The sequence below is a fragment of the Callithrix jacchus genome, chromosome 1 (genome assembly GCF_049354715.1).
Source record: "Callithrix jacchus isolate 240 chromosome 1, calJac240_pri, whole genome shotgun sequence".
NCBI classification, from domain to species: Eukaryota; Metazoa; Chordata; class Mammalia; order Primates; family Cebidae; genus Callithrix; species Callithrix jacchus.
In genome coordinates, this window is record NC_133502.1 from 175,115,534 (window position 1) to 175,141,667 (window position 26,134).

A 26,134-nucleotide genomic window follows, 5' to 3' on the forward strand; every position below is an offset into this window, starting at 1 on the left:
TTCGAGACCAGCCTGGCCAACATGGTGAAACCCTGTCTCTACTAAAAATACAAAAATTAGCCAGGCGTGGTGACCAGCACCTGTAATCCCAGCTACTCAGGAGGCTGAGGCGGGAGAATTGCTTGAACCCCAGAGGCAGAGGTTTCAGTGAGCCAAGATGATGATGCCATTGCACTCCAGCCTGGGCAACAGGAGCAAGACTCCATCTCAAAAAAATAAAAGCAACTCCCAGAAATAAGTAAAATTTCTCTATGTGTCCAACAGCAACTAGGAAATAAAGCAGAAAATAAGAGAAGCTTCCATATAATAATAAAGTATTTAGGAATTAGCCTAACAAAAATGGGAAGACTTGTATGAAGAAGATTTTTTAACTCTTGTAAGAGACAAAGGATATCTGAAGAAACACCAGGATATCCTGTGTTTATGGTTGGAGCAGCTTAACATTCCAAGAGCCCTTTCCACTAGAACATTCTAAGTGCCCTAAGATGAACCCTTGTTCTTCATGTATACCTGTATGAATAGGGCAGTGTTTGGCACAAAGTCGCTGCATGTTATTCATTGAATTCATGTGAAGATGCCAGTTTTTCTCAAATTACTATATTCAGCTCAAATCACAATTTAAGAAAATCATAATAAAAAAATCACATTATTTTCTAAAAATAAGCAAGATTTGTGGGGAGACTTGACCAAGTTATTCTAAAATGCTAAAAATGCTTATGGAAGAATAAAAGTGCCCAGTAGTTAAACATTTTGAAAAAAGAAAATAGTACAATGGGGATTCACTCTTCCAGCTACAGACACTACGAGCTACTGTAAGGCACTCACCACTGGGGAAACTGGATGTGGAATTTATGGACGTCAGATTTTTCTGTGAATCTACAATGGTTCTAAACTTGTGTTTAAAGTTATGCAGTGTGGCACTGACCCTGAATTACGATGATGGATGGGGTCGGGGAAGGTGGCTCGTATACGGATGTATGTACACGCTGCTGTGGGAAATATACCTAGGGGTGGAATTCCTGGATCACAGAGGAGGCATATTTGCAGAATTAGTAAATATTTCCAAATAGTCTTCAAAAGTAAATGGTTGCAGCCATTTACACTCACCCCAGCAATGACAGTTCCAGCTATTCCACATCCTTAACAAAATTGGATAATGTCCAACTTTACAATGAGCAGTGTTAGCAGATGTGAAACTGTATTTCATTGCAATTGAAATTTGCATGCCCCTGTTGACTATTGAGGTCGGGTAATTGTTCTTGTGCTTGCTGGTCATCTGTAAGCCTTCCTTTGTGAAGACCTGGTAAGTCTTTCGCCCTTTTTTCTATCGGGTGTCTGTCTCTTCCTTGCTTTATTCCTTATATTCTTTATGTATTCTAAAAGTGAGTCCTTTCCATGTAAGCGTGCAAATATCTGGGCTGTGGCTTGCCTTTTCACCTTCTTGATGTTTTGGTTTGGTTTGGTTTTGATTTTTTGAGACAGTCTGACTCTGTCACCCAGGCTGGAGTACAGTGGCACAATCTCGGCTCACTGCAACCTCTGCCTCCTAGGCTCAAGTGATTCTCCTCCCTCAGCCTCCTGAGTAGCTGGGATTACAGGTGTATGCTACCGCACCTGGCTAATTTTTGTATTTTTAGTAGCGACAGGGTTTCACCATGTTAGCCAGGCTGGTCTCGAACCCCTGACCTTCAGTGATCTGCCCTCCTCAGCCTCCTAAAGTTCTGAGATTACAGGTGTGAGCCACCACACCCAGCCCCTAATGGTATGTTTCAATGAACCAAAGTTATTAATAAACATAGTCCAATTTTCAATCTTTTCCTTTATGATCAGTGCTTTCTGTGTCTTGTTTAAGAATCTTTGCCTATCCTCCCAAACCTTTTTTTAAAAAAAGTTTGGCTTTTTCTCCTGCCAGTACCTTCCCTGGAAGATGAGTGAGGAAGGGTTTCTGGAGGAGGCAAGGTACATCCTGAACTCTAGAGCGGGGATGGGCTGGGCTTCGTTTCCTGGGGAAGGTAAGCACATGCCAAAGGGAGTATTTCATTGCTACTGGGCATCAGCAAACATTTATGGAGGAGAGCAGGGGTGGCCTTGTGTGTGTTATCTCCACAGTCCTGCAGTTAGGGATGCCCCATTTAGCAGATGAGGAAACTGAGGCTCCAGAGAGTGCTCAGAAGCCAGACGGGCAGCTCAGGGCCTCCAGCCCAGGCACGTCCAACTCCAGTGCCATTCCTGAGCATGGCCTCGATTATGCGTACCTGGAAGGAGGTGTCCTATCCTGTGGGGTTAAGGTGAGGACAGCTCATGAGGTCAGACAGGCCCAATTCAGGGCCCAGCTTAGTCACCTCCCTCCACCTGACAGGGGCTTGGGGATAAAAGCAGCCAGCAGCCACCCAGGCTTTCTGGAGGAGGAATTGAGCAAATCCTTTACGTGCTTGGCCTGGGGCGTTGTGGGGTGTGTGTGCAGCAGAAGGCACCGTACCATGGGGAAGCCCCACCAGGCTCCACAGGCAGGAAGGGGGACTTAGAGTCTAAGGTCATGTGACCTGCCTCCCCCGACCCTTCCCCTGGCGTTGTGCAGTGTGACTCGGGAGCACGCCTTGCTTGGAATCTGCTTCCAGGCTAAGCACCTGCCCCAGTCTCTCAAGAGAGCTCCCTACTGGGGCCTCCAGCACCCCACCTCACTGACTGGGGGGCACTCCCTCGGGTGGGTCCTGGCAGGGGCTGAGACCACCTGCAGGCCCAGGAAGAGGCACTTCGCAGCGAGGCAAAACCTCTTGGAGTCCCATTGCCCAGCGAGAGGGTCCCAGGAGGTCTCTGGCCTGCTTTCTCCCCTGGAACACGAGGGTCCTGGCACCTCCTCCCATTCCAGGTTGCGGGGCAGGGTGGTTGTCCAGGGCCGTCCCTCGCGAGGCCCCTCCCACCGTGCTGCCCACCCCGACCCCGCCCTCAGACACGGATTCACACGCTGTCCGGCCGCGCGGGGGCGCTCGGCTCCCCGGGCCCCAGTGGGCCCTGCGGGAACGCCGCGGACGCGCGCTGGGGATGCTCGGACCCCGGCACACACTAGGCGGAGCTCCGCGGACTAGCAGAAAATCAATCCTTCGGCCCCGCGCCGCGGAGGTGTATTTGAAAGGAGGCTAGCCCTCCGCGCGAGTCCCCGCCGCGCCCCTCCCCCGGGGTCCCACCCACTGCGGCGTCCGGACCGCCTGGACCCGGGGTGGCCCCCATGGACGGCGGGCCGGGCCCAGCCACGCTAGCCTTGCTCGGGAATGCGGGTAGGCTGGAGGGGCCCGAGCAAGCCCCCAGCTCCACCCACCCTTAAAGGGTGGGCTTGGGCAAGTCACATCAGGTGCCTCAACATTCGCATCCGGAAAATGGGGAGATCAACAGCCCCTCCTTTAAAAGGTTGTTGAGAAAGTTCAAAGGAGATGTATCACCAGTGCCCAGCTTCCAGGCCTTAGGCAAGCCACCTGCGCCCGTCCCTGAGCCTGTTTTCCCCGCTGTAAAATGTGGATAAGGAAAGTCCTGCCCTCGGCCAGACGCAGTGGCTCATGCCTGTAATCCCAGGACTTTGGGAGGCCGAGGCAGGCAGATCACCCGAGGTCGGGAGTTCAAGACCAGCCTGACCAACATGGAGGAAACCCATCTCTATTAAAAATACAAAATTAGCCAGGCATCATTGCAGCTCCTGTAATCCCAGCTACTTGGGAAGCTGAGGTAGGAGAATCACTTGAACCCAGGAGGTAGAGTGGGGTTGCGGTAGGCTAAGATCATGCCATTGCACTTCAGCCTGGGCAACAAGAGCGAAACTCCCCTCCATCTCAAGAAAAATAAAAGAAAGAAAAGAAAAGCCCTCCCCTCACAGGGCCATTGGATAATATGATAAGCTTGACCCACGCTGCTGGGTACCCCCCAAGCTCTCGGTAAATGGAGCTATTGGGGTTATGCCTGCTCAGCAGAGGCCCTGCCTGCAGTCCCAAGCCTGTGCCCAAATCCCACAGGTTGTCATTTAGGGACCCAGGCCCCCCAGTTTGGGAGCTGGTGGCCTAGATTGGGTGCTCCCTCTGGTCCCTGGCTGTGCAGCCACAAGTGTCTGTGCAGGAGGCTTGGTGGCAGTGCCCCTCCCCGGCTGCCTGAAGGGCTCGCTCTGGTTGAGTCACCCAACAAAAACACTCGGCTTTTTGATACCATCCAGAAAATGAAAATGTCCCACGCGCCTAATCCTTCCCTTCCTTTTGGCAACTTAAACTACCGTGAAACACAGCCAAGATATTGAACGAAGTGTGAGCATCCACGCCAGAACGTAGCCCTCCCGCAAAGCCAGCCTTGGGGACTCGTGGAGCAAAGCCACATTCCTCCATCAGACTCTGAACCCTGGCCCCCACCAGCCGGCATCTCAGCCACCTTCAAACCCGCCGACCTGAGGGGCACGCCAGGAACCCTGACTTCCTTCCGAGCCTGGGCTGTGCCGCCCCCAATCCCCCCCTGAAAAATATTTGAAATGGTCTTTGACTGAAATGAGATTAATCCTCAGTTCCCTGACAGTGTCTTTGGGCATGTGTTTTTATAACCTCCCTTTCAAATGAGAACCATTTGCCGCCGGGAAGCTGGGGAGGCCTTGCCCCAACTGCTGGGCCACACATCACCAGCACCTGATTGAATGTCATGGACAGTGGAGGGGGCAGGGCTGAGGTGAGGGCCATGCACTCAGGGCCAAGTGTCCTCCGCTGGCCTTTGCCTGAGTCCCCATCTCTAGCCAGTGGTGTAAGCTAGAGGATATGAATTCCAACCTGGATCCCCCACACCACCGTACGCCCTCGAGCCGGTGACTTTGCCTCTCTGAGCCTCACTTTCCTAATCTGTAAAATGGGGGTGTTTATGGCCCCTGTCAACCAGGTGATGGGTTCAGTCCTAAAGACAACTGAGCCTTGATGTTTGATGAGGCTTTTGAACACAACCTCAGCTCCCTCAGAACTCCTGGTGGGAGGGCATAGTTCCCCAGCCCCGCCCCAGGCTGGGGTCTTCCAGAGCGCCGCAAACAGTCATCCTGAATGTGGTTCGAGTCTCCTACTCTTCCAGACTTGCCCCTAAATGAGAGGCCATCTCTGCAAAGAACCTGAGGTGCCATGCTTGCCTAGGGAGAGAGCTGTGCGTGCGGTGACTCCATGTAGGTTCTTTCATTAACTCTGAGCACTGGCTCGGTGGCCTCCTCTCCCGGCACAATCCCCCGCCACCCCCACCATCCCAGGTCCTGTTTGAAGTCTGCGACACCACCACCCCCGCCTTTGCCTTCCTGCCGTCCCTGCTTGCTGAAGCAGCTATAGCCCCTTAGGGCTCAGCTGGGAGGGATTTATTGGAGAATTTCAATCATGGGGTCTTGGCTCAAACTTGCTTCCTCAAAAATCTCCCCAGAAGTTGGCTACATGTGAAACTGAGGCATGAAGGAAGGACTCAGATGATCTCAGGACTCGGAACCCCACCTGGGCCTGTCAGAGAATTAACAGCCCCTCACTTGGAGGAAGAGAACACAGAACAGCAAGAAAAGAGGCAGGTTCCTGGGACAATGCGGAGGTACCGGGCTTGGTTCACTTTTAAGGAGCTGCTTAGAAACAGTGTTTCAGCTTTGGCTGCCCCTCCCGCCCCCCAGTCATGACACTTGAGTGCAGGTGCCTGATCTCTGTGGTGTAAGCCCCCTGTTCGTCTTGGGGTGGGGAAGTGTGGGACGGAATCCGGGTTGAGAGTCCTGACGTGTAGAATCAGAAAGTGTAGAATCAAAGCCACACTGGTGTGCCATTTTTCTTAAACCTCGTGGGTTCCCTCCCCAAAGGCTCCCTGGGCAGCTTTCAGACTAAGGATCCCACGCCCTTCCACGGGAGCCCAGCCAAGAAGGGTCCGGGACAGAGGCTCTATGCATGGTTCATTTTTCTCCCCTCTGGGCAGGGCTGACTCATTCCATTTCTCAGAGCGATCTTTGCAATGATGGATAAGCTGAGGCCCCCAGCTGCCGTGGCTCTGGGGAGAAAAAATCATCTTTTGCAGTTTCATATGAAGCCTCCTACTTCTTAACAAGTGCTGAAAGCAGCACAAACAGAAACACCCCAGACTCCCATGACCAAGGAGATGACCACGTCAGGCTGCAGAGCTCAGGAATAGGAGCCATCCGGCCAAGGGGTCCCGGGGCGAGGTGTCTGATTCCCTCCCAGGACGCCCGGCCAACTGCGCTTTGAAGCCGTGGCTAAGGCTGCGGCGCTGGGGAGGAGTGGGACCAGGGGCCGGCCTCCCCCGCACGATGTACACAGATTGACCGAGATAAAGGAACCGCAGCTTTGTCCAACTTGTGCTGAATCTCTCTTTTCAAAAGCCCTTTCAGATGGTTTCACTTCTCTGCTCGCTTTGTTGAAAGATGTAAAAATTTCAGACCACGACAAAGTAAACATTTCAAAATCCTCTCTTTTCAAAAATCAGTCGCATTTTCAAAAAATCTCTTGAATTCCACCCCCCGCACCCCACTTCTTTTGCTGTCTTTGAATTGGAGTGTTTTTCATTAATTTAGAAGCAGTCCAGGTAAAGCTGGTGTTTTCGAGCCGTGTTTTACGGGCGGGAAGTAGCTTTGTTATTTAGTAGATGTATTAGATAAGTCGATGTCTTGTCAAAATCAAGCAGGTTTTCTTTATTAGGGTGAAATCGTAATGAACTCATCTGCTTCTAATATTTATAAAGAGAAGAGAGGCCATTAATTCTACTGCTTGTGAATAAAACCATCTGTGATTTCTTTCCATTTGATGGGTTTGGTTTTAATATACATTTTTCACAAATAAGCACAGATTTTTTGGTGAAAATGTCACATTCAGGATCTCATAAAGAAAGAATGCAAAGAGGGGAAAACTAAATGTTTTGTTAGCTAAGTAATTTCTCACCTTGCAGAGTGGGGAACACTTGAGCCAACGTTAGCACATTAGGTGATAGAATCGCCGTTCCCCGCTAATGCGGTCCATGACATGTGACAAGGCAAACCTCGTCCGTTTTGAAGTTTGTTTTCCTTCGGGAATTACACAGTTCGTTTAACCTAATCTGTCCTGACACTTGAATTATAATATTATGAGCTTCTTCGGGGAAGTAAAACAGTAGTTGCCTGCTTAAAAGCAAAGCAGAAGTTAATAAAGTGGGCAAAATGTCAAGGAAAGAGGGGCTAATCGAATCATGGTGTCATTCTCTAGAGAAAATATAGTCAAGTTGTATTTTTTTTTCCAGTGGAAATCTTGGACGCCTAATGACATATTTCTGTCCAGGAAGAAATTTGAACTCTGAAGCCGAACTTGATTAAACCCCAAACCGAGAGACCTTGCCCAATGGGACCACTCTGGGACTTTGACTTCTGGGTGTCGGAGCTTAATTAAAATATTCATCCAGCTGCTCTCCACTCACCAACAGGGCCCAGAGGAATTAAACCAATAAGCTTAATTCTATTAGTTCACCTGCCTGTGTACATAGAGATGCGGAAGACCATTTACTGATTCAGAAAAAAAATCATCAGACCCACCCTGTCAATTCAGCGTGGGCAGCCATCACTGCAGCTGCAAAATCTTTCCCTAGCAGACGTAACATTCAGAAATCTCAGTCCCGGCTCTGAACACACACAGCTATTTTTAAGACTCTTCCAAGAAAACCAAAATGCCAAACGGGTCAATACAAGGATTTATGTGCATGCATGTGTGTATGTTATGATTTATGTGTCACTTATAATAACATGTAACATTTACTTTGTGCCACAATGCTGAGCCTTTCATTCATGTCTCAAGGAAACTGTCACTTCCACTCTAAAAAGTCAACACTATCATTACCCCCACTTGACAGATGAGAAAACTGAGGCTCCGTGAGATGAAATGACTCAAAGCCCAGAATTCTCAGACCACAGGGTCTGCTGAGCATTTAACCCCTAGTAATGAAGACTCTACTGAAATCTGGATCTTTGTTTTACATTTTAATGTATGTCGTATCTGCCACGTACAGACCTAGTATAACATTTGGAAGGTACACAAGCTGCAAAGTGAAAAGTCAGCCTCCCGTCATACCCACCTCAGCGGCCTGCTCCCCTCCCCAAGGCAGCCGCCATAGATGATTTGTCTCTCCTTTCAGAGTGGAGGCCGATACCAGCCAGTGTGCACGTGGCTCTTTTTGTAAAAACAGATAAGGAGCCTAACAGGTATGCTGCTCTGCAGCTTGCTGATCTCATTTAATAATATATCTTGGGAGAGTTCTCCATCTCGATCCTTTGAAGACTACATGTCATTCCATTCAATAGAAGGAGCAGACTGACCCCTATGGGACTGTCCATATTCAACCATTTTTGACCAGCAAAAGATGGAGATTTCACATGATTCTGCCTGAAACCATCATTGCTTACTGAATCTACTGTGATGGGCATTTGGTAGGTGATTTCACATCTTTGGCCTTATAAACAGTGCCGTGATGGGTATCTTTTGCACACCCCGGTGGGTATTATCTGTAGGATAAATTCCTAGAGGTGCCACTGCCTCTGAGACCCTGGGTAAGTCGAGTTCCTTAACCCCGAGTGTAAAACAAAGCGGCTCATTAGATGATTTCTGAAGCCCCTGGCGGGCTCTGCTGTTCTGCAAGAATGTACCTTCCATATCTGTAATTCTACATCATAGCTAGAGATTCCTCACCCTGACCCTGTGAATAGCACCGCAGCTCAAGCCCAGGGTCCCCCAAATCACTGTGGAAACAAGTGTTTCCCACTAAATGCTAACTAACTCCCTGCTGGCCATATTTGTCAACTAGAGAATGAGACATTTCCCGGTGATCAATACAAATGGAATAGAAATCTATCCTGGGCAGCAGCAGCGAGACTTGGTTTTTAATAAGGGAACCTCCAGAGGATATTGCATTCCTATGACAACGGCTGACAGACCTTGATTTTTAGTGTCAGAAGCTGTTTGATGCAAAGGTCTGTGGCCGGGCCTGGCCAGGAGGTTGGGGGGCTGGTGAGGGGGTCGGGCTGGAACCAGGCTGGTCCTGAAAGGCTGTTGCAGAAGCCTGCCGGCCAGCCCAGCCCACTGCCCATTCACGGCCCCTGTGGGCCACCTGTTCACGAAGGCAGCCACATCTGCCAGCTGGGCTACGGGAGAACCAGCCGGGCCGGACAGCTAGCCAAAGATGATCCATAGCCATAGATCTGGTTATTTACGGCTTGCCCCTGGTCCCCAATGACCGGACAGCTCTCAGACAAGAGCAGTTCATCTTAAACAAGACCAGGTACTTGGGCAGAGGTGGCAGAAAACACAAATGACCGTATTGATGGTCTCTTTTCTTGCTGTAAATTAATCCGGTAACAGAGTGACTCAGAGACACCCTGAGTTACTTGTGGTTTGCAGTCTTCAGAAGGATTAGCTACGAACTGCCCAAGACAAACTAGGATGTTCTGAAAACATGATTCTTGCCCAAACCGCTGAGACGACTCTGGGTTCCATCTCTTGATTCTTCTGCCTCTTTTAAAATTATCTGCCAATATAGACAAGGGCTGGGAAAGACGGCAGAGACAGGGAAGCAGCTGGCATCAAAGAAGATAGGATCGGCGGTGATTTATTTCCAGCGACGTGATATTTTAGGTTATTGTTGTTGTTGTATGCGTGCAATAAATCATAAAGTATCCATTAATAGAGTGTTTTATTCTCAAAAAATAATTTTTTAAAAATTCTTTCAAGTGGATGGGTCATTTCTCAAGTTGCATCCTCAGGTTTTATTAAGAGATGTGACAATGAGAACATGCCAATACATTTTTCCACTGGGAAATTTCGCTACTTAGAAAAAGTCTTGTCCTTGTAAAGAAGTAGAAGAAAAACAAGAAAGGGAGCCTTAGAGATGATTGCTTAAAATACTTTGTTTGAATATATGTAAATGTATTTAGGCCTTCGGCTTTTTAACCACCAAATTCATGTTTAGGAATTTTAAGCACCACAATGAGGTTTCTCTCCAAGTTTCCAAAGGCAGCTTCAAAACTGCATGTACCAGAGCCTTTAAAATCAGGTACAGAGGCCCCCGAGGAAGGTCCCAGGGGATGATTACAAGATTCCTCTGTGCGACACAGCAACACCTGGCCTGGCTCACGGGCGCTCTCGGACCCTCTGTTGAAAGCAACTGACTAGGCTGAGGCTTAAAACTAATCTTGTCCTCGGCTCCCTGGCAAGAGGTCGGCGGGCCAGTCTTCCAGAAGATGATCCCCAGCCAGATCTGAAGGGCTCCAAGAATATAACAAGCTCCAAGAATATAACAGGGGAAGGGGGAGAGAGAAAGAAAGAAAAAGAATAAAGGCAAAATTAATTTTTACAATTAAGTATATATTTTTTCCATGTAGTTAATTTCCAGCCGCTCACATTTATTGCACATTAATTATGCATACAGCTTTTGTGCGACTTAAAAAGTGAGGAATGTGATCCTTATTCTTTTATGGAGGCTCCGGCTGCCGTGCTGGAGGCTCTGCAGCTTCGGGTCAGAGGGGCAGGAGCCGAGTCCCCCTCTTCGAGCAGCCAGCGGCGGGCCACCTCACCCCCAGCCAGTCCAGGGCTCTCGGGTTCCCCCACCTCAACTTTCTTAAAAGCATTTCCTATACTAGGGGTGGTGATCGGGGGCCGAGGGGGCCTGCACGATTGGCTGGATGTGTTTCTGGGCCGAATCTTAGGGGAAGGACCCTGAACTGACCGCTGACCAGCCTCCCCCTCAGCTTGCCCTGGCCAATATCCATGTTCAATCCCACTGACCCAGGCCTGGGTGCGAAAACAGGAGTGAAATGAACAAGGCCTTGGCCGGGAGGCATTGGGGGCATATGTCCTTCCTCCAAGCCCCTTTGTGCACCACAGGACGCCAAAGAGGTGGGAGTATTAAGTGGACTGTGAGATGCTTCCCCCCAATCTTAGCCTCAGATTTCTGATGACCCCTCAAAGGCCTCAGGAAGGGCTGGGCATGTGGCCCCTCTGCCCACATGCTGTGCGACACTAGATCAGTGCCACAGCCTCTCTGTGCCCTCTCCGAATCTGCATGGAAGTTCCTTTGAACAGCAGCAGGCCCATGCCTCTGTCCCTGGGAGAGCTCCGTGAACCTGACCCCTGCCCCCTGCATCCCAGCTCAGAACCCACCAAAGAGGACCCTCCCATACAAACAACAGGGTTCACCACTCAGCACACCCAGTGTGGGGTGCACATAGCCCCATCATCAGCTGCCCGAACTTCAGCCAAAAGCAAAGACCCAGGAGCCTGAGACCCCTTGTCCCATCCGTGGGGAGACCCTCTGGGACTCAAGAACAGTTGCCCCTATTGGACCAGGACCCTTGAGCTCTGCTCAGCGCTTGGCTCCCCACGTCCCCAGAAGCATGCTCCTCCTCCTCAGTCCAGGAGCCAGAGCTCCCACTGGAGCCAGCCTGGGTGATTTCCTATGCAGATCCTGAGCAGACAGAGTCGGAACCCTCGCCCAGCCTCACTGCCCCCACTGCTGGGCACTTTGGCTAAAGTGGCTCCCCCTCTCTGGTCCAGTTCTGCATCTGAAAATGGGATTTGGAATTGGACATAGAGCTAGGTGGAGCATCATCTCCGAAACACCCAGCCTAGTCTGAGCGCCCAGGAAATGGCCTGAGGGGTGGACACAGAGATTCATTTTACAGCTGAGGAAACAGACTTTCAGAGGCGAGTTGCCCTGACCTGCCTGGAGGCAACGGGGCCAGATGTGTGAAGGCTCCTAGTGCTGTCCTGGGTCCCGCCACCGTCAGCCCACCAGGGTTTAGAACACAACCCCTGATGGTGGAGACAAGAAGTTAGAAGAGGAAACTCATGCACCCGGTCCCCGTCCTACGGGCGCCAGCTGGGCCTTCCACATGGCATAGGTGCCCGCTCCCAATCCTCGTCCGAGTTCCCCAGGTTCACAACCACAAACCAGCCACCAGACGTCAGCCGCAGAAGCAAAGACTGCAGCGAGCAGAGCCGGTTTGCTCCCACCAGCCCAGCCCTGCAGCCCTAACAGATCCCACCGCTGCCAGCAGCACGAGCTTCATAACCAGGGACCTGACGACAGCCCTGGCTGCCACCCTAACCCCTGACCCAACCGTGGGAGGGGGTCAGGGGCCTGGGCCACCCCTTTTCTCTCTCTCTTTTTTTTTTTTTTTTTTTTTTGCGTTAATAAAAACTGCTCTCCCAATGGTCCTGCTGGTATAAACTGTAAAACGTCTCTCCCGTTCTCTTCTGGAATCCTGCAGTGACTTAGGACAAACTTGAAATAAAATCGTCATCATGAAGAAATCAATCGTGCATAACAATAAACTACATGTTTAACATTTATGACTCTGTGTTCTGACAAACTAAAACGTGAAACATGCCAAAATTTGGCTTTCATAAAACAATTTCTCATCAAGTTCTTTCCTTTGACAAAATGCCTCTGTGTCATTCCTGGCTGGTGAGACTTGCTACAAACCAGTAGCATTTCCAGAAACGGGTCTTGGGTTTGAGGCTTGTGTGATCCTCAGAGCCTCCCTCTGGCTCTGTTAGATTTCCTCTGATTGACAATATTCACTCCTAGTGACAATATTCTAGCTTTCCTAGTAAATGGCAGTGAGCAAGCACATCACCCAGGGACAGGGGTGGGTGTCACGTCATTCAGAAACAGGAAACTGTATGAGGCAGCCAGTCACAGGCACCAGAACTCTGGTTTGTTTTTTTTTTTCTAACTGTGGTAAAACACAGATCATGCAAAATTCACCCGCTTAACCATATTTAAATGTACAGTTTGTGGCTTAAGTACCTTCACGGTGTTACGCAATCATCACCCCATTCATTTCTAGAACTTACTGCCTCTTGCAAAACTGAAACTCTGTCCCCACTAAATAAGAACTCCCCACTCCTCCCTCCCCAGCCCTGGGCAATCTCCATTCCATTGTCTGCTCATGAACTTGATTTCTCTGGATACCTCATATAACTGGATTCATTCTGCATTGTCTTTTTGTGACCGGCTCCTTTCACTGAGTGTAACATCCTCCAGGTTCACCATGTTATAGCACATGTTTGAATTTCACCCCTTTTTAAGGCTGAATAATGTTCTGTTCCCAAAGCCCTATTTCTAACGCTACACAGAGCACAGACCCGCATTCCGACATGAGAACAGACCCAGATCGGCATCTTAAGACAACTGTACATGCGCCTAAATGCACCCCCGCCCCCTCCAGTCTCTCATGCACACATGAGGACCACCCTTTTGGACCTGTGGGATCCTCAGTTACACCCACAGATAAATGCAGTCACCCCACAACCTCCATCTGCGGCTCTCGCCTGGGCACACCCTATGCACACCCCCCATTAGACGGGGTTGTGGGAAACTTTGGAGACTCTTGGGGACATCATAGCTGGAGGGTCCCAGGGACCCATCTCAGCCCTGGGTGGAGGGGGATATTTTGGCACTTGAACCCCTCCCCATCCCTGTATCCAGGTCCCCTCCCCAGAGGGGAGGGGAAAAGGAAAGGGTGCTCAGCACCTCCGCAGGCCCCATAGCTCCCAGTCCAAGCTTAGCTTCCATGGCCCCAAGGGGAACTGAGGACTTGGTGAGGGGAACACCAGTCAGCCCAGGTCTCACAGAGATTTGAGCCCAGATTCAATCTGCCTGTAAGCCTAGCAAACAGTAGTGAGCAAAATGTGTTCTAACTTGTGAAAGACAGAACATTTGTGAGGATGGGGCCAAGCTGGAAAAACAGGACCCTCTATGCCCAGGAGCATGAATGGGGTCCCAGGGGCAGCATCTGGCCTGGTACGTGTTTCCTCTGCACACCCCGAGCACCTACTGTATACTAGCAGGGCGCTCTGCTTTCCTAGAGATCTCAAACTTTGGAATGGAAGTGTCATTCCATCGTCCTCCAGCTGCCCCACAGGGGGACCAAGCTCAAAGGAAGCTTTGCTAACAGTAACACAACACAGCACCTCCTGATCTACCAAAGATCCCAAAACTGACGCCTCGACAAATTCTCAAAATCCCTCAATCTCCAATCACTGTTCATTTTCTTCAGATGATAATGGTGTTGTGTGTAAGAGAAGGTCCTTATTCTTAGAAATGCACACGGAAGTATTTAGGGACACCTGAAACTTACTTTCAAAAAAAAGTATTTTTACTTACAGCAAAAAATACATAGCTCCAGAGATGTGTCTACACATCTATGTAGTTATGTAGTTATGTGTGTTGGCTCGGGAGGGGGTCTGAGAGTGTTCCTTGTATTCTTCCCTCAACTCTTCTATATGTCTGGATATTTTTATCATAAAAATTTGGGAAGAAAAATCCCTCACCCTCATCGTGCCCATCCTGTGATCACCCCTCTCCCTCTGCACCCTGTCATCATGAAGCGACCAGGAAGTCCAAACAAGAGGCTACATCAATGGCAGGACGTTGAAAGAATGTTCTGCTGGGTTCATAGGCAGGAATATGCAACTTCCTACCTCCCAGCAGAGGTGTGTGGCTCAGCCCCCAGCTGCTGAAGCAGCTCTTTAGGACAGGAGCAGGAAGCTGCCCCAGGGTGGCTTCCCCACCACACGCCATCCCCAGGGACCCAGAGACAAACAGGAGGGCTGTCCCCAGCTCTCTCTCCTTATGGCCTAGCTATGCTCTGGGAGCTATGCTCCCAAATAGCTGTGAAGTGTGTGGCACAGAACCCATTGCTCATCAGAACCAGAAACCGGCCGGGCATAGTGGCTCATGCCTGTAATCCCAGGACTTTCGGAGGCCAAGGTGGGTGGATCACTGGAGGTCAGAAGTTTGATACCAGCCTGACCAATATGGTGAAATCCCGTCTCTACTATTTTGGCATGTGCCTGTAGTCCCAGCTACTCAGGAAGCGGAGGCAGAAGAATCACTTGAGTCTGAGAGGCGGAGGTTTCAGTGAGCTGAGACTACACCACTACACTCCAGCCTGGACAGAGCGAGACTCTGTCTTAAAAAAAAAAAAAACAAAAAAAACAGAAGCCCCTCCATGAACACAGGACCCGTCTCTTTCACTCTTGCTGTCTCCCCAGTGCCAATCTAGGGCTTGGCACACAGTGGCTTACAGCCAGCGTTCTCTCTTTCACAAATTAGAACACATTTCAGGTCATTCCCCACAGCCTGCCAGCCTGCAAGGATAAGAGGTGAACGGCCCGCAATGAGTGGGACCCTGGCCACCCCCGCCGACTGACCTGGGCAGCTGCAGCTGTGGGGTGAACAGACCGAAGCCAGGAGGAGGCTGAGGAGACTGGAGGAAAAGCCTCAAGAGCCGAAGCTGGGATCAGGGCAGGAGGAAGGCAACTGGAGTCAGAGATGGAGGCGGGCCAGGGCCAGGCTGTTCTGCAGCTGCCTTTGACCCCAGGACACCTTCCAAGTGAGGACCCCGGGACTGGGACCAGGCAGCCTCTCCCTTGGCCGCTCAGTGTCTGCCAGCTGGGAAGGAGGCCTCCCAGCCCAGGAAGAAGCACCAGAGAGGGTGTTTGTCTTAATCATCGGAGATCAAAGACAAGACCCACCGGCTGGTGATCCTCCTGGGGTAGCCAGGCCCTTTCCTCTCCTCCTGCCCCAGAGTGGCTGACTCCAAACCCCCGTTCCTTCCAGAGAGGTCCCCCAGGGCAGCCAGGGCTCAGGGAGGTCTCTGGACACTCCATTCTCCCAGGGCTTAGAGGAGGAAGCAGGGATGGGTGTCCAGAGACCTCAGAGCCTGAGGTCTTGCTGATGTTATGGCTGTGACTGCACAGAAAACTCAGTCATGGGTAAGAGAAACGAGAGAGGGATGGTGCAGCTAGAAAACCACTGTGTTCTGGGGGCCAACTAAGGCTCCCCACCTTCAGGAAGGACAGTGGTTGAGAGAAGGACCCAGGGATGACAGATTCTGTCCCATTTTGCCTCTGAGCAGTGAGTCACCTAGTTCTCGGAGCCTCTGTTTGCTCTTCTGGAAAAGGGGCACACGGGTGCTACTGCCATGAATAGCATGTGTCAAATACTTGGCTCAGAGCCTGGTGTGTAGTGAGTGGCCTGTGGGCAGCCAGAGTTCCTGTCATCAGTGCTGTTAGCCTGCATGTGCTCGTGATGTGAGGGACCTCCTGGCTGCTGCGATTCGCTGAAATACATTTAAGGTGATGCTTCCCCCGGGGGACCGCAGAAACTGCGTGATTGGCAAGTGGGTCAGGATGTTGAGTCCCGCAAAGTGTCCTGGGCCAGTGACACCCCCACCAGGGCCTGCCATCTCCCTGCCCCACATGCCTGGGTGCCCCAGGAGGTGGGCTGGCCTGTACCACCCGAGGACAGAGGCCAGCGACTTTGTCCCTGCTCTGTTTGCCATGAAAGAGAAAAACCACCTCAGGGTTCAAAGGAAAAGAGGAAAACCCAGTAACTCGTCCCAGACGGTGTGTCCGCTTTATCAAAGCTGATTTCAGGGAGCAAAGTTCCCACCAGGAGAGGCCACAGCCTCATTAGAGAGTTCTGGGAATGATGAAAAGCCAGGCCGCTGTGCACATCCCTGAGACAATTAGACCTTGTCCCTCCACCTTCAAAGGCAATCTTGCTGTCTCTGCGCGCGTCTGCGCACGTGAGAGGGTATGACAGTCTCTCCCTGGGTCTCTCTTCCTCCTCTTTGTATTTCTTTTTGGGTCTCCCCATCTTTCTGTTCTGTCTTCTTTCCATCCATCCTTTAACCCCTCCTGGCACCCACGCACTTTGCACGTTTGAGATGATCCCTATTCTGCCCAGTGGGTACCCACACATGTCCCAGACCAGAAAAAACCTGCCCCAGGAGACCCCACCCTCGTGTCCTCAGAGGAGGCCCCAGACAGTGCCCCCCGACACCAGACACTCAGCTTAGCCAAAAGATGGGAATGGCGCAATCACTGCTACTGATTCCTTCCTCTGAACTCTAATTCTCCCCATCCTGAGGACAGAATGCAAACTATTCCCCCACAGCAAACTCTGGTTTCCGGATGCCTCTGTTGGATGCAACAGGGTCTGAGTGGAGATTCTTCTCCAAATCCCGACTAGCAGCCTCCCCCAACCCCCAACCCTGTGGAACGTTTCTTACCCACCGCAGGAGTTACAAGCAAGGCAGTAACACATTCCTCCATTCCTCCACACCCTGGACGCTGCCAGGGCCTTAAACTGAGAGGCATTCTACTGTCCAGAGACATGGACTCATCTCGGCGATGCTACCCCAAACCAATCCATGCCCCAGATGCATGCAAAGCAGGCCTGCCCGGGCCTGCCCACACTGCCAGCACCCTGGCCCTTGGCACCACGAAACATTCCTAGAACAGACACCACCACGTGTGAGATGCAGATTCTTACATCAGACAGTTATTGGAGGGGATCGGCCTGTTCCTTTAAGAGAGAAGGCAAATTCTACATACTTGTTTTTGTCATAACACTGGAGGAAACGGCGCAATATTTTTGAAATTAGAAACAGCCTTGGGTCTCTACCTCTCGCTGATGGTACTCGGGTATTAATCCATTAAGGCAATCAAAAGAGCTTAAATAAAAGTCTGAAGCCCGCAATATACATGTCAATGAACAAGCGGTAAAACTTCCTGAAAAGGTGATTTCAAAGCCATATTGCCCACGCTTGGCAAATTGCATATTTAATTATTTTGTCAGTCCCTCTTTCTCCTCTAATCTTTGGAGAAAATGCCTTTGACCATGCGAAACCAGTTAGGATAATTAAGGTGCGATGGAACTAGGTGTCGGCTGATTTCTCAGAAAGATGCCATCCTCTAACCTGGTATGAGATGTGTGCAGGCCCCGAAGGCAGACAGCATTGTAATGTCTCCCTTTCTATAGAAAGATCAAAGGTCTTTTGCCCCTTTCAAGATGTTTGTAGAATTTGTTTCCCAATTATCCCACATTTGCGCACTGGGACATCCTAGTTAACTCTTTGATGGCACCTCTGGAATTGGACTGTAATTGACATCAAGCCGCACCTCCCGGCTCCAGGCTGGAGGCTGAGATTTCGATCTTGGGTCTGTGCTCAGAGAGGGAAGAGGATGGATGGGAGATAGAAATGGGGTGCAGGTTTAGGATTTTAGCCCCTTCGGTTCCAGCCCCACTCTGCACTCAGTGATTTGGACTCTCCTCATCGGTTCAGACTTGGTAACCTTGGGAAACTCCTCCCGCTCTGATTCTGGTGTCAGTTGGGCCTTGGATTTGGCCTTTGCAAACCATTTTAAAAGCAAAGCCTGAATTCCTTTGAAGACCATTCTGGAAAAAAAATATGTTGACTACATTATTTTCCCACAGAAGAATATTTCTCCTGGTCCGGGAAGATGTTTAAAGAACAAAAAAGCCATCAAACATTTGAGGAAAGTGAGAAAAAGTGGTCCAGATTTGAAGTTGTAGTTATGGCATTTTTTTAAAAAGCCCACCCATCTGCACACTGATAGTCATGGCGTTTTGAAACTAAATGGGGTTAGAATAGCAGGCTGAGGCAGGTCCAATGTGAAAATATTAAGCCTTTTCTAATGTGATTTTATTCACTTTTCACATCTCCTTCCTTCATGTTCTGTCGATCTTTTTCGACTCTGCAAATATTTTTTCCCAATTGCTTCGTTCAAACAATTTGTCTTCAAAATCTTTGTCTTAGCGTAAGAAAGAAAGAGGGAAAGAGAAAGAAAGAACAAGAAAAACCTTTCTGAATCTCATTAAATGTAAATACCATGACTTTCTTGGAAATAAATTTTTGAAAAAGCTCTCAACAATTTGAAAAATGAAATACTATTGATACAGGGAACCACATTCCCAAGGCCGCTCCAGGAAATTTCTTTGATATTTTGTCTTATTCTGTCCTTCCATTTTAACCCTTAAAAATTCACCAGTGTCCTACAAGTTTTAAATTGAGGCAATGAGGTCCCAGAGGCATCAGAAGGAAAAGCTTCCCTTATAACGCCAGCTGTTTTCCGTATCCTCCCAGAGAAACGGGAGATCACAGAGGCTTACACCGGCACTGCTACGTTCTCTACAAAGAGAAACTTGAAAACACCGCATTTCCCTAATAAATAATGCCCCTTCTGAGGAACTCCACCCCCCATTCCAAGTCCCCTCCAAAAATATATATTGAAAGAAAAAAATCACAAGGAAACGCATTTTCTGCTCTTTGCCGCAGAAAAGGGCTGGTGATGGCTTTTTGATGTCTGCATGAGCTGAGAGCAAGTAGCTTTAACCTGGGTTTCTGCTGCCAGAGAAGGGGCCTGGAAGGTTCTCCCTGTGAGGAGATGGGGCAGCCCTGCTGGGACCCTGGGGATTGCCAGATTTAGCAAATAGCAATACAGGATGTCCCATTAAATTTGAATTTCCGATGAACCAGGAATAATTTTTTTTTTTTTTTTTTGAGATGGAGCCTCGCTCTGTTGCCCAGGCAGGAGTGCAGTAGCAGAATCTCGGCTCCTGGAGTCAAGTGATTCTCCTGCTTCAGCCTCCCAAATAGCTGGGATTACAGGCACTTGCCACCACACCCCACTAATTTTTGCATTTTTAGTAGAGATAGGGTTTCACCATTTTGACCAGGCTGATCTCAAACTCCTGACCTCAGGTGATCCATCTGCCTCGGCCTCCCAAAGTGCTGCGATCACAGTAGTGTAACCACCATGCCCAGCCAGGAATAACTTTTTTTAAGCATAAGTATACCCCAAAGGTTGCATGGGACTTATTTATACTAAAAACGTATTCCTGGTTCACATGAAATTCATCTGCCCTGGTGCATCCTGTATGCTATCTGGCAACCCTAGTATTGGGTTCCAAATAGGGTCCAGCAGGCCGAACAGGGACATCCCAGTTTTCCCACCTAAAAGCAAAATTGAGTCCATGAAGAAAAGAGTGCTTTGTGCTGGGCTGGGAACACTACCTGTCCAGCCATCAGCTTGCTGTGTGATAGACTCGTCCCATCTTCTCTCTGAGCCCCCATTTTCCCATCTGTGAACTGAGGGTTTGGTGAGGTCTGAGGCCTGCCAAAGGGAAGGAAGCCACCCAGCTCTGCCAGCCCTGCGTGAGTCCTTCTGGACTCCTCTCTTTGCAAGCCCCCAGGTTAGTGACCCCATCCCTGCTTTATGATAAGGAAGCTGAGGCTCCGGGGGAGGACGTGCCCGGCTGGGTCACCCAACAAGCACACAGACACAGACACTGAGAAATTTCAGTTGGATTTTTTTTTAAGCACCAAACTGTTCTCTGTGGGGAGAATCAGGACTTTGTAGGTTTCCTTGATGTTTGTTTTACTGTTTACTACTGTGCGTTCTGATAACTGGGGATAGAGGATGAATTTTTTAGGCACTTTGGCTGCTCAAAGTCGGGACTTGTGGGCCTGGCTCTCCCCAGCCAGCTGGGGTCCATGGCCCTGAGACATGGGGTTTCCCAGACCTCTCACCTCCTGCACTGAGCTTGGGGAAATGGCCTTAGAGGCTCCTATGAGACCTAGGATGGATGGACGGCCGTTCTGGGGTGGCCCAGCCCATGCTCCACAAGGCAGGGAGGGCTGGGTGGGCACAGGGCTTAATTCAGATCATGTTCGCAGAGGAGAATACCACTTCTCCAGGGAGTGCCCCCATTCCTGCTGCACACAAAATGCATCCTGCCCCAGGTGCTGGTATCGCCCTCCTGGCCAAAACGCAGTTAGGGGCTGCCATCCTGCTTCTTAAGCTCCTCAGAAGATGGTTCTCCCACCGTCTCAGCTGCAACCCTCCTTCATTCAGTCAGTTCTTTTTCCTATCCTCCTCAGCTCCCTCCTGCTGTAACAGCAGCCTTTTTGGTGCTGCAGGGCCTCCAGGGAGACAGGGAACAGCTGGTCAGCATCTGGTCCTCTCCATTAGCCAGGGCCTTGCCCCCTGGGCCTTCCGCTCCCTGGGCAGAATAATCCTGCTTCCTCTAACCTTTCGGCTGGGTCCCGTGCTCCAGGGCTTTCATCATGTCCGTCGTGCCTCTGAAGCCACTCCAGGCTCCCTGGCCCTCCTGCAGCTTCTGTTGGGCCAGGCCAGGCAGGCCAGCCAGGGCCGGGGCAGAGGGTGAATGACCCTCTCCCCTCCCAGCCCAGAGAAGCAGGGGAGGGGGTGCAGCCCTGTCTAGGGAAGGAGGCAGATGTCACAGCTGTGCCAGGTTCTTCCTACTGCAGGGGAGCCTGAGCTTGTCTTCTGGAAAATGGGGACTTATGCCCTTTCTCCAGTCTTTGGTAAGAGGGTGCCATGCAGTGACACAGGTAGAGCCCCTGCCTCTGTTCCAGGCCACCCTGAACTTCTCTTCCCCCATTGGATGACCTGGGCCAAACGGTCTCACTTCTCGAACCCCAGCTTTTTCACCTATAAAGGGGTAGTTAGGAAGATTCCAGAGATAAAGTCCTAATGAGCCGGGCCCTGACCCACAGCGAGAGCTGTGCGGGACTCGTATTTTCAGTGACAGTATCGCTGTATTATCCTTAGTCATCCCAGGCCAGGTATGTGCACGCCCCGGGACTCAGCTGTCCGGCTTTACTCGACCCTAGAGTCCCTGGATTCTGAACCTGTTGGATTCTGCGGCCGCCTGCTCCTGCCTGGAGAAGGAGGGGGCCTGTAAACATGGCCCAGTCAGCCCTTCCTCCTCAACACTTCCAAAATCCACTTGGGGATCTCCTCTTCCCAGAAGCTTCCAAGGCCCCAGTGAGATGTCTCTGCCAGCCACAGGGCCACAGGAGGGCTGAATCCAGTGGCCTTCTCCCTTCTCTCCCTGGCTTGGGTTGCTTTGTGCCACCCCGTGAGTGGGGTGTGTGTGTCCCAAGCCGATATGGGTACCTACAGACAAGGCCTGGTGAGCTGAACCGGCACACCCAGCATTTATAGACTTGAATGAAAATCAAGCTCACAGAAGCTCCAGCCACCACGCAGGCCTCAGGTCACGTCCCTCAGAGACCCACCACCGTGAAGGTGTCCCAGAAACGCCAGTTGTTGCCTGTCCAAAGACAGCATAAGCTGTCTTTGATTTAAAGTGATCACCCCGTCCCACCCCCTAGTTCTCAGAGGCACCTCATTCTGGAAAGAGCTGGAGAGGCCATTTTGTTGGTCCCCTGCCTCTGACCTGGGCCATCCCCCCATCCTCCTCCCCACAGGCCTCCATGAATCCCCAAACCCCAAGTCTTGCTCTGCAGCTCACGGGGTTAGGGATGAACCCTTGGTGGCATCCACGACTTCCCCTGCCACAAAGTACATCTGCCCGCAGACCCCCAGCACCTCACAGTCCACTTGGTGATAGAAATTGGAAAGAATCCCGAAGAGGAGAAAGATTTGTACTAAATGCAAACTTCATTACTCCTTTCTCGTTTTTTTTTTCTAGTGACTGAGCTACAGTGTATTTTCCTAGCAATCATTTTTAACATTCCCGAAAATTGCCCTTAAGATACACAAAGCGCGTTTTGAATGAATCTCACTTGAGAGGCAAGTTCCCTTCTCCCTCTATCTCAGTTATTAAGAAAATAGGAAGTTAAATTTGTCGATAATCACATTTCCACAGCAGATTGTCAAAGGGGTCACTCTCCCAAAACGAACAAGAAAAGAAAACCAAGAAACACAAAAAGAGAACGTCTTGACTTCTGTCTGCAATTCCCGCCAAGGTGTGTAGGTTTGAGGGTGGGATTTTCCAGCCTCAAACAGCAGTAAGCCCCAGGCTCCCCCAGGCTCCTTCAGGTCCCCCAGGCTGCGTAAGTGGGTCAAGGCATCAGAGTCAGACCTTACCTGCGGGCATCCCGAGGGGCAGGCTGGGCTCTGGAGCTGAGCACGCCAGGGCTGGGCCGCAGAAGGTGAAGGCGCGGTGCGTGGAGGCTCTATGTGGACAGGTGCACGGGCCCATCTCTCTCCGAGGCGCTACCTGCGGTTTACTGGACGTTTATTAGAAGCTCACACAATATCATGAAGCACCTGCAGGCAATAAAATCCCTTACATGTGTGAGGCCTTGAGGAAATTAACGGCTCCTCCCTGGGGATGCATATTTTGTGAAGATGTTTATTACAGATGAAGTGCTCCCGGGGCGGGACATTAACAAGTTGTAGAGTGATAAAAGGATTTTTATCCTTTCTCAGTGACAGAAGTAGGAAGAAGGCTTTCATGGAATCTATAAAAGACCAACTTCCTAATGAATTTTCTTAACTCTTTATTAATGGGGTTGGCTGAGTGGAGTCGGGGTCCGTGGTATGCTGCGCCATTGGACAAGCGGGTATGGAGAAGGAGAAGGGGTGTGAGCCCCCCCAAACCCCACCCCATGCTGGATTGAGAGCGCATGAGACGGCTCCGAGTGAGAGTCCCAGGCCCGGAAGCCCATCCTTGAGCGTGCTTGCTCCAGTGAGAAAGGCACTGCCCCAGGAAACTCATTTGGAGGGCCCTCTGGGTGATGGAGTGAGTCAGGCCAAAAGGCAGGTTCCGAGCCCCACTTTTTAACCCCCCGTGTTCCGCTCCAGCCTGCAGGCCATTACTGAGATGAAAGCCGGGAGAATGCCTTTGGACCACAACTGCGGAATCTAATTGAATTATATGAACGCAGTTAAACGTCTGCTTCAGAGAGGCAGGGCTCACTTTCAAGATTGGATGCTTCAGGAGTTAATGGGCTATTTGAACAATATAGGCCGAGAGCCGAACACAGGTGGGCTGTGTTAATAACTTTATTTAGACTTGCTTTTTTTTTCCCCTTTGAGGCGCACAAGCCTTCCATTAATGCATTCATTAGAGTTTATGGGCAGGCTCTGGTTTTCTCCTAATGACACTGTCCAGACCCGGCTCCCAGCTAATTGAGGCCAGCTGCCCAGCCACCCCGCCCCAGCCTCAGGACCGGGTGTCACCAGGATTAGCTATGGGGCTGGGGCCGGAGTATCGGGGGAGGAGACCTGCCGCCTTCTCTAGGTACAGGAGGGGAGGGGTCAGGGACACCCCAGCACTACGCAGGCCACTGAAGGAGCCCAGATGGGTGGGCTTCCATCCCAACATCCCTGGAACAGCCTCTGCCACCACGACTGTGGCCCCCTCCTGGTCCTCCTTCTCTCTGCAGTCACACTGATGTTCCAAGAGACCCGTCCAACCCCATTACACCCTGCTCAACAGCCCACTGTGGCTCCCCACTGCCCTCAGAAGAAAATGCAGACTGCCTCTGCCCAGCATTCTTCTCATAGGCTCCAGCCTCCTCTCACTCTCACCTGGTCCTGGTAGCAGATGCATCCCTGCCTCCCTCCTCTCCTTGTTGTGGGCCAACAGCCAGCAATGCTTCACCCTCACCCATGTGAACCCACCCTCTCCCAAACCCAAAAGGCCCAATTCCAATGCATCCTCCTCCAGGAAGCCTTCCTTTTCTGCCTGGATTGGAATCCTACGAATGAGTGTGTGTCTTATCTTTGCGCTCTCCTTCCACTAGACCATGAATACCTCGAGGGCAGGATCCAAGTTTGTTATGAGTATTAAAAAAAACAATAACACAGCCAGGCACAGTGGCCCATGCCTGTAATCCCAGCACATTGGGAGGCTGAGGCAGTCGGATCACTTGAGGTCAGGAGTTCGAGACCAGCCTGGCCAACATGGTGAAACCCTGTCTCTACTAAAAATACAAAAATTAGCCAGGTGTGGTGGTGGGCACCTGTAATCCCAGCTACTCAGGAGGCTGAGGCAGGAGAATCACTTGATCCCGGGAGGCAGAGATTACAGTAGCTGAGATTGCACCACTATACTGCAGCCTGGGCTACACAATGAGACTCTGTCTCAAAAAATAAAGATAAAAGTAAAAATAACACACAAGTGGTCACGTCCCCACTTATGAAGCATTTACTATATGCCAGTTGCTTTGTAAGCATCAGCTTATTAAACCTCGACAGCACCCAGAAGGAACGTTTTATTGTCCCCATTTCACAGATGAGGAACCTAATGCTCAGGGACAGAACTTTGCTTGCTCAAGGACACCCAGTCCTATCACTTACCATCCAGGTGACCTCCCTTCCCCTCCCCGATGACTGCATCTGTATCATGAGATTGTAGCAGTGGCATGCAGGAATCGGTCTGTATCAGCTTGCAAGAGCTGCTTGTTAAATTTTCAAGAATTAATGTTACGAGCTGGTTGTTAAAGGCAGACTTTGTTAAACATTTAAATTATGTAAATGTAAATAAATGATATTCAAATAAAAGGTAATAAACACTTCAAACTCATCCATTCCTATACATTTCCTTCATTTTCCTATCTTCTATGCCCTTGAGCACCGTGGGAAGGAAAGGGAAGGGAAGGGGAGGGGAGGGGAGGGGAGGGGAGGGGAGGGGCTCAGAGAATATGTGTTGACAACATGAACTAAAAGATACAGTGATATTAACAGAGTGAATGTCCTTCCACAAAAACTCAGAGAATACTTGTCAAAGGTAAGCTTCTGCAGGGTGCCAGAGATTTCATCCCAAACAAAACAAACATGGTCCCTGCTCTTGTGGCTCTCCCACTCTACAGTTGAGGAACTTCCAGAAGCTAGGGGTGGCTAGGGTAGCAAAAGAGAGGTAAAGAATAGTAAGAGCTGAAGCAGAGTAAATCATGCTGCACCTTTAATGTCATGATAGAGAAGTTGCAATTTGTCCTGTGATCGATCAATGAGAAAATGTTGAAGGCACGTCGCATAGTCAAAAGTTTTTAAAAGATGATCCTAAAATGTCACCAGCCCCAGAGGGTTCTATCAGTTCTTTCAAAGAATAATGTACATGTGATTTATACTTTTTCAAAGATGAGAGGTTTCACTTACAATTGTGTGAGTTTAGTACAAATCTAACCCCATAACCCAACAAAGACAGCTTTATAAACTACACAGACGACTAATCTCATCTATAAGCAGTGATGAGGAAACACAAAATCAAATGCTATCAAAGAGAGACTAGCAAAACATTAAAAATATTTGTTGGGTACAGTGGCTCGTGCCTGTAATCCCAGCACTTTGAGAGGCTGAGGCAGGCAGATTGCTTGAGTCCACAAGTTCAAGACCAGCCTGGGCTGCATGGCAAAATCCCGTCTTTACAAAAAATACAAAAATTAGCCAGGCATAAGGATGTGCACCTGGGAAGCTTAGGTGGGAAGATTGATTGAGCCCAGGAAGTCAAGGCTGTAGTGAGCTGTGCCATTGCACTTCAGCCT

At 50.2% G+C, this 26,134-nt stretch overlaps 1 protein-coding gene and 1 long non-coding RNA gene across 6 annotated transcripts in view; one reads left to right on the forward strand and one right to left on the reverse strand.

Annotated features, from left to right (window-relative positions):
• Positions 1 to 26,134, forward strand: part of MVB12B (multivesicular body subunit 12B) — a 242,513-nt gene that overhangs the window by 195,637 nt on the left and 20,742 nt on the right. The window contains exons 10-11 of one of the 4 annotated variants that reach the window (XR_004729111.3): positions 5,413 to 5,571; positions 7,252 to 9,678. The exons of 1 other annotated variant lie outside the window; for it this stretch is intronic. Coding sequence is in view for 2 of the 3 variants with exons in the window: in XM_035257741.3 (XP_035113632.1) it covers positions 7,252 to 7,308 (57 nt within the window). In the remaining variant the exon portion in view is untranslated. Of the gene's footprint in view, positions 1 to 5,412; positions 6,778 to 7,251; positions 9,679 to 26,134 lie in introns of those variants that run through there. 2 more of the 4 variants (XM_035257741.3, XM_035257742.3) reach the window with 2 other exon arrangements.
• The window catches only part of LOC118144358 (uncharacterized), a 29,163-nt gene continuing 10,997 nt past the window's right edge, over positions 7,969 to 26,134 (reverse strand). For both annotated transcript variants that reach the window (XR_004729120.3, XR_013518880.1), the window contains exons 2-3: positions 22,731 to 22,913; positions 7,969 to 10,277 (exon numbers count right to left, since the gene is read on the reverse strand). This is a non-coding gene — a long non-coding RNA (uncharacterized LOC118144358). The remainder of the gene's footprint in view (positions 10,278 to 22,730; positions 22,914 to 26,134) is intronic.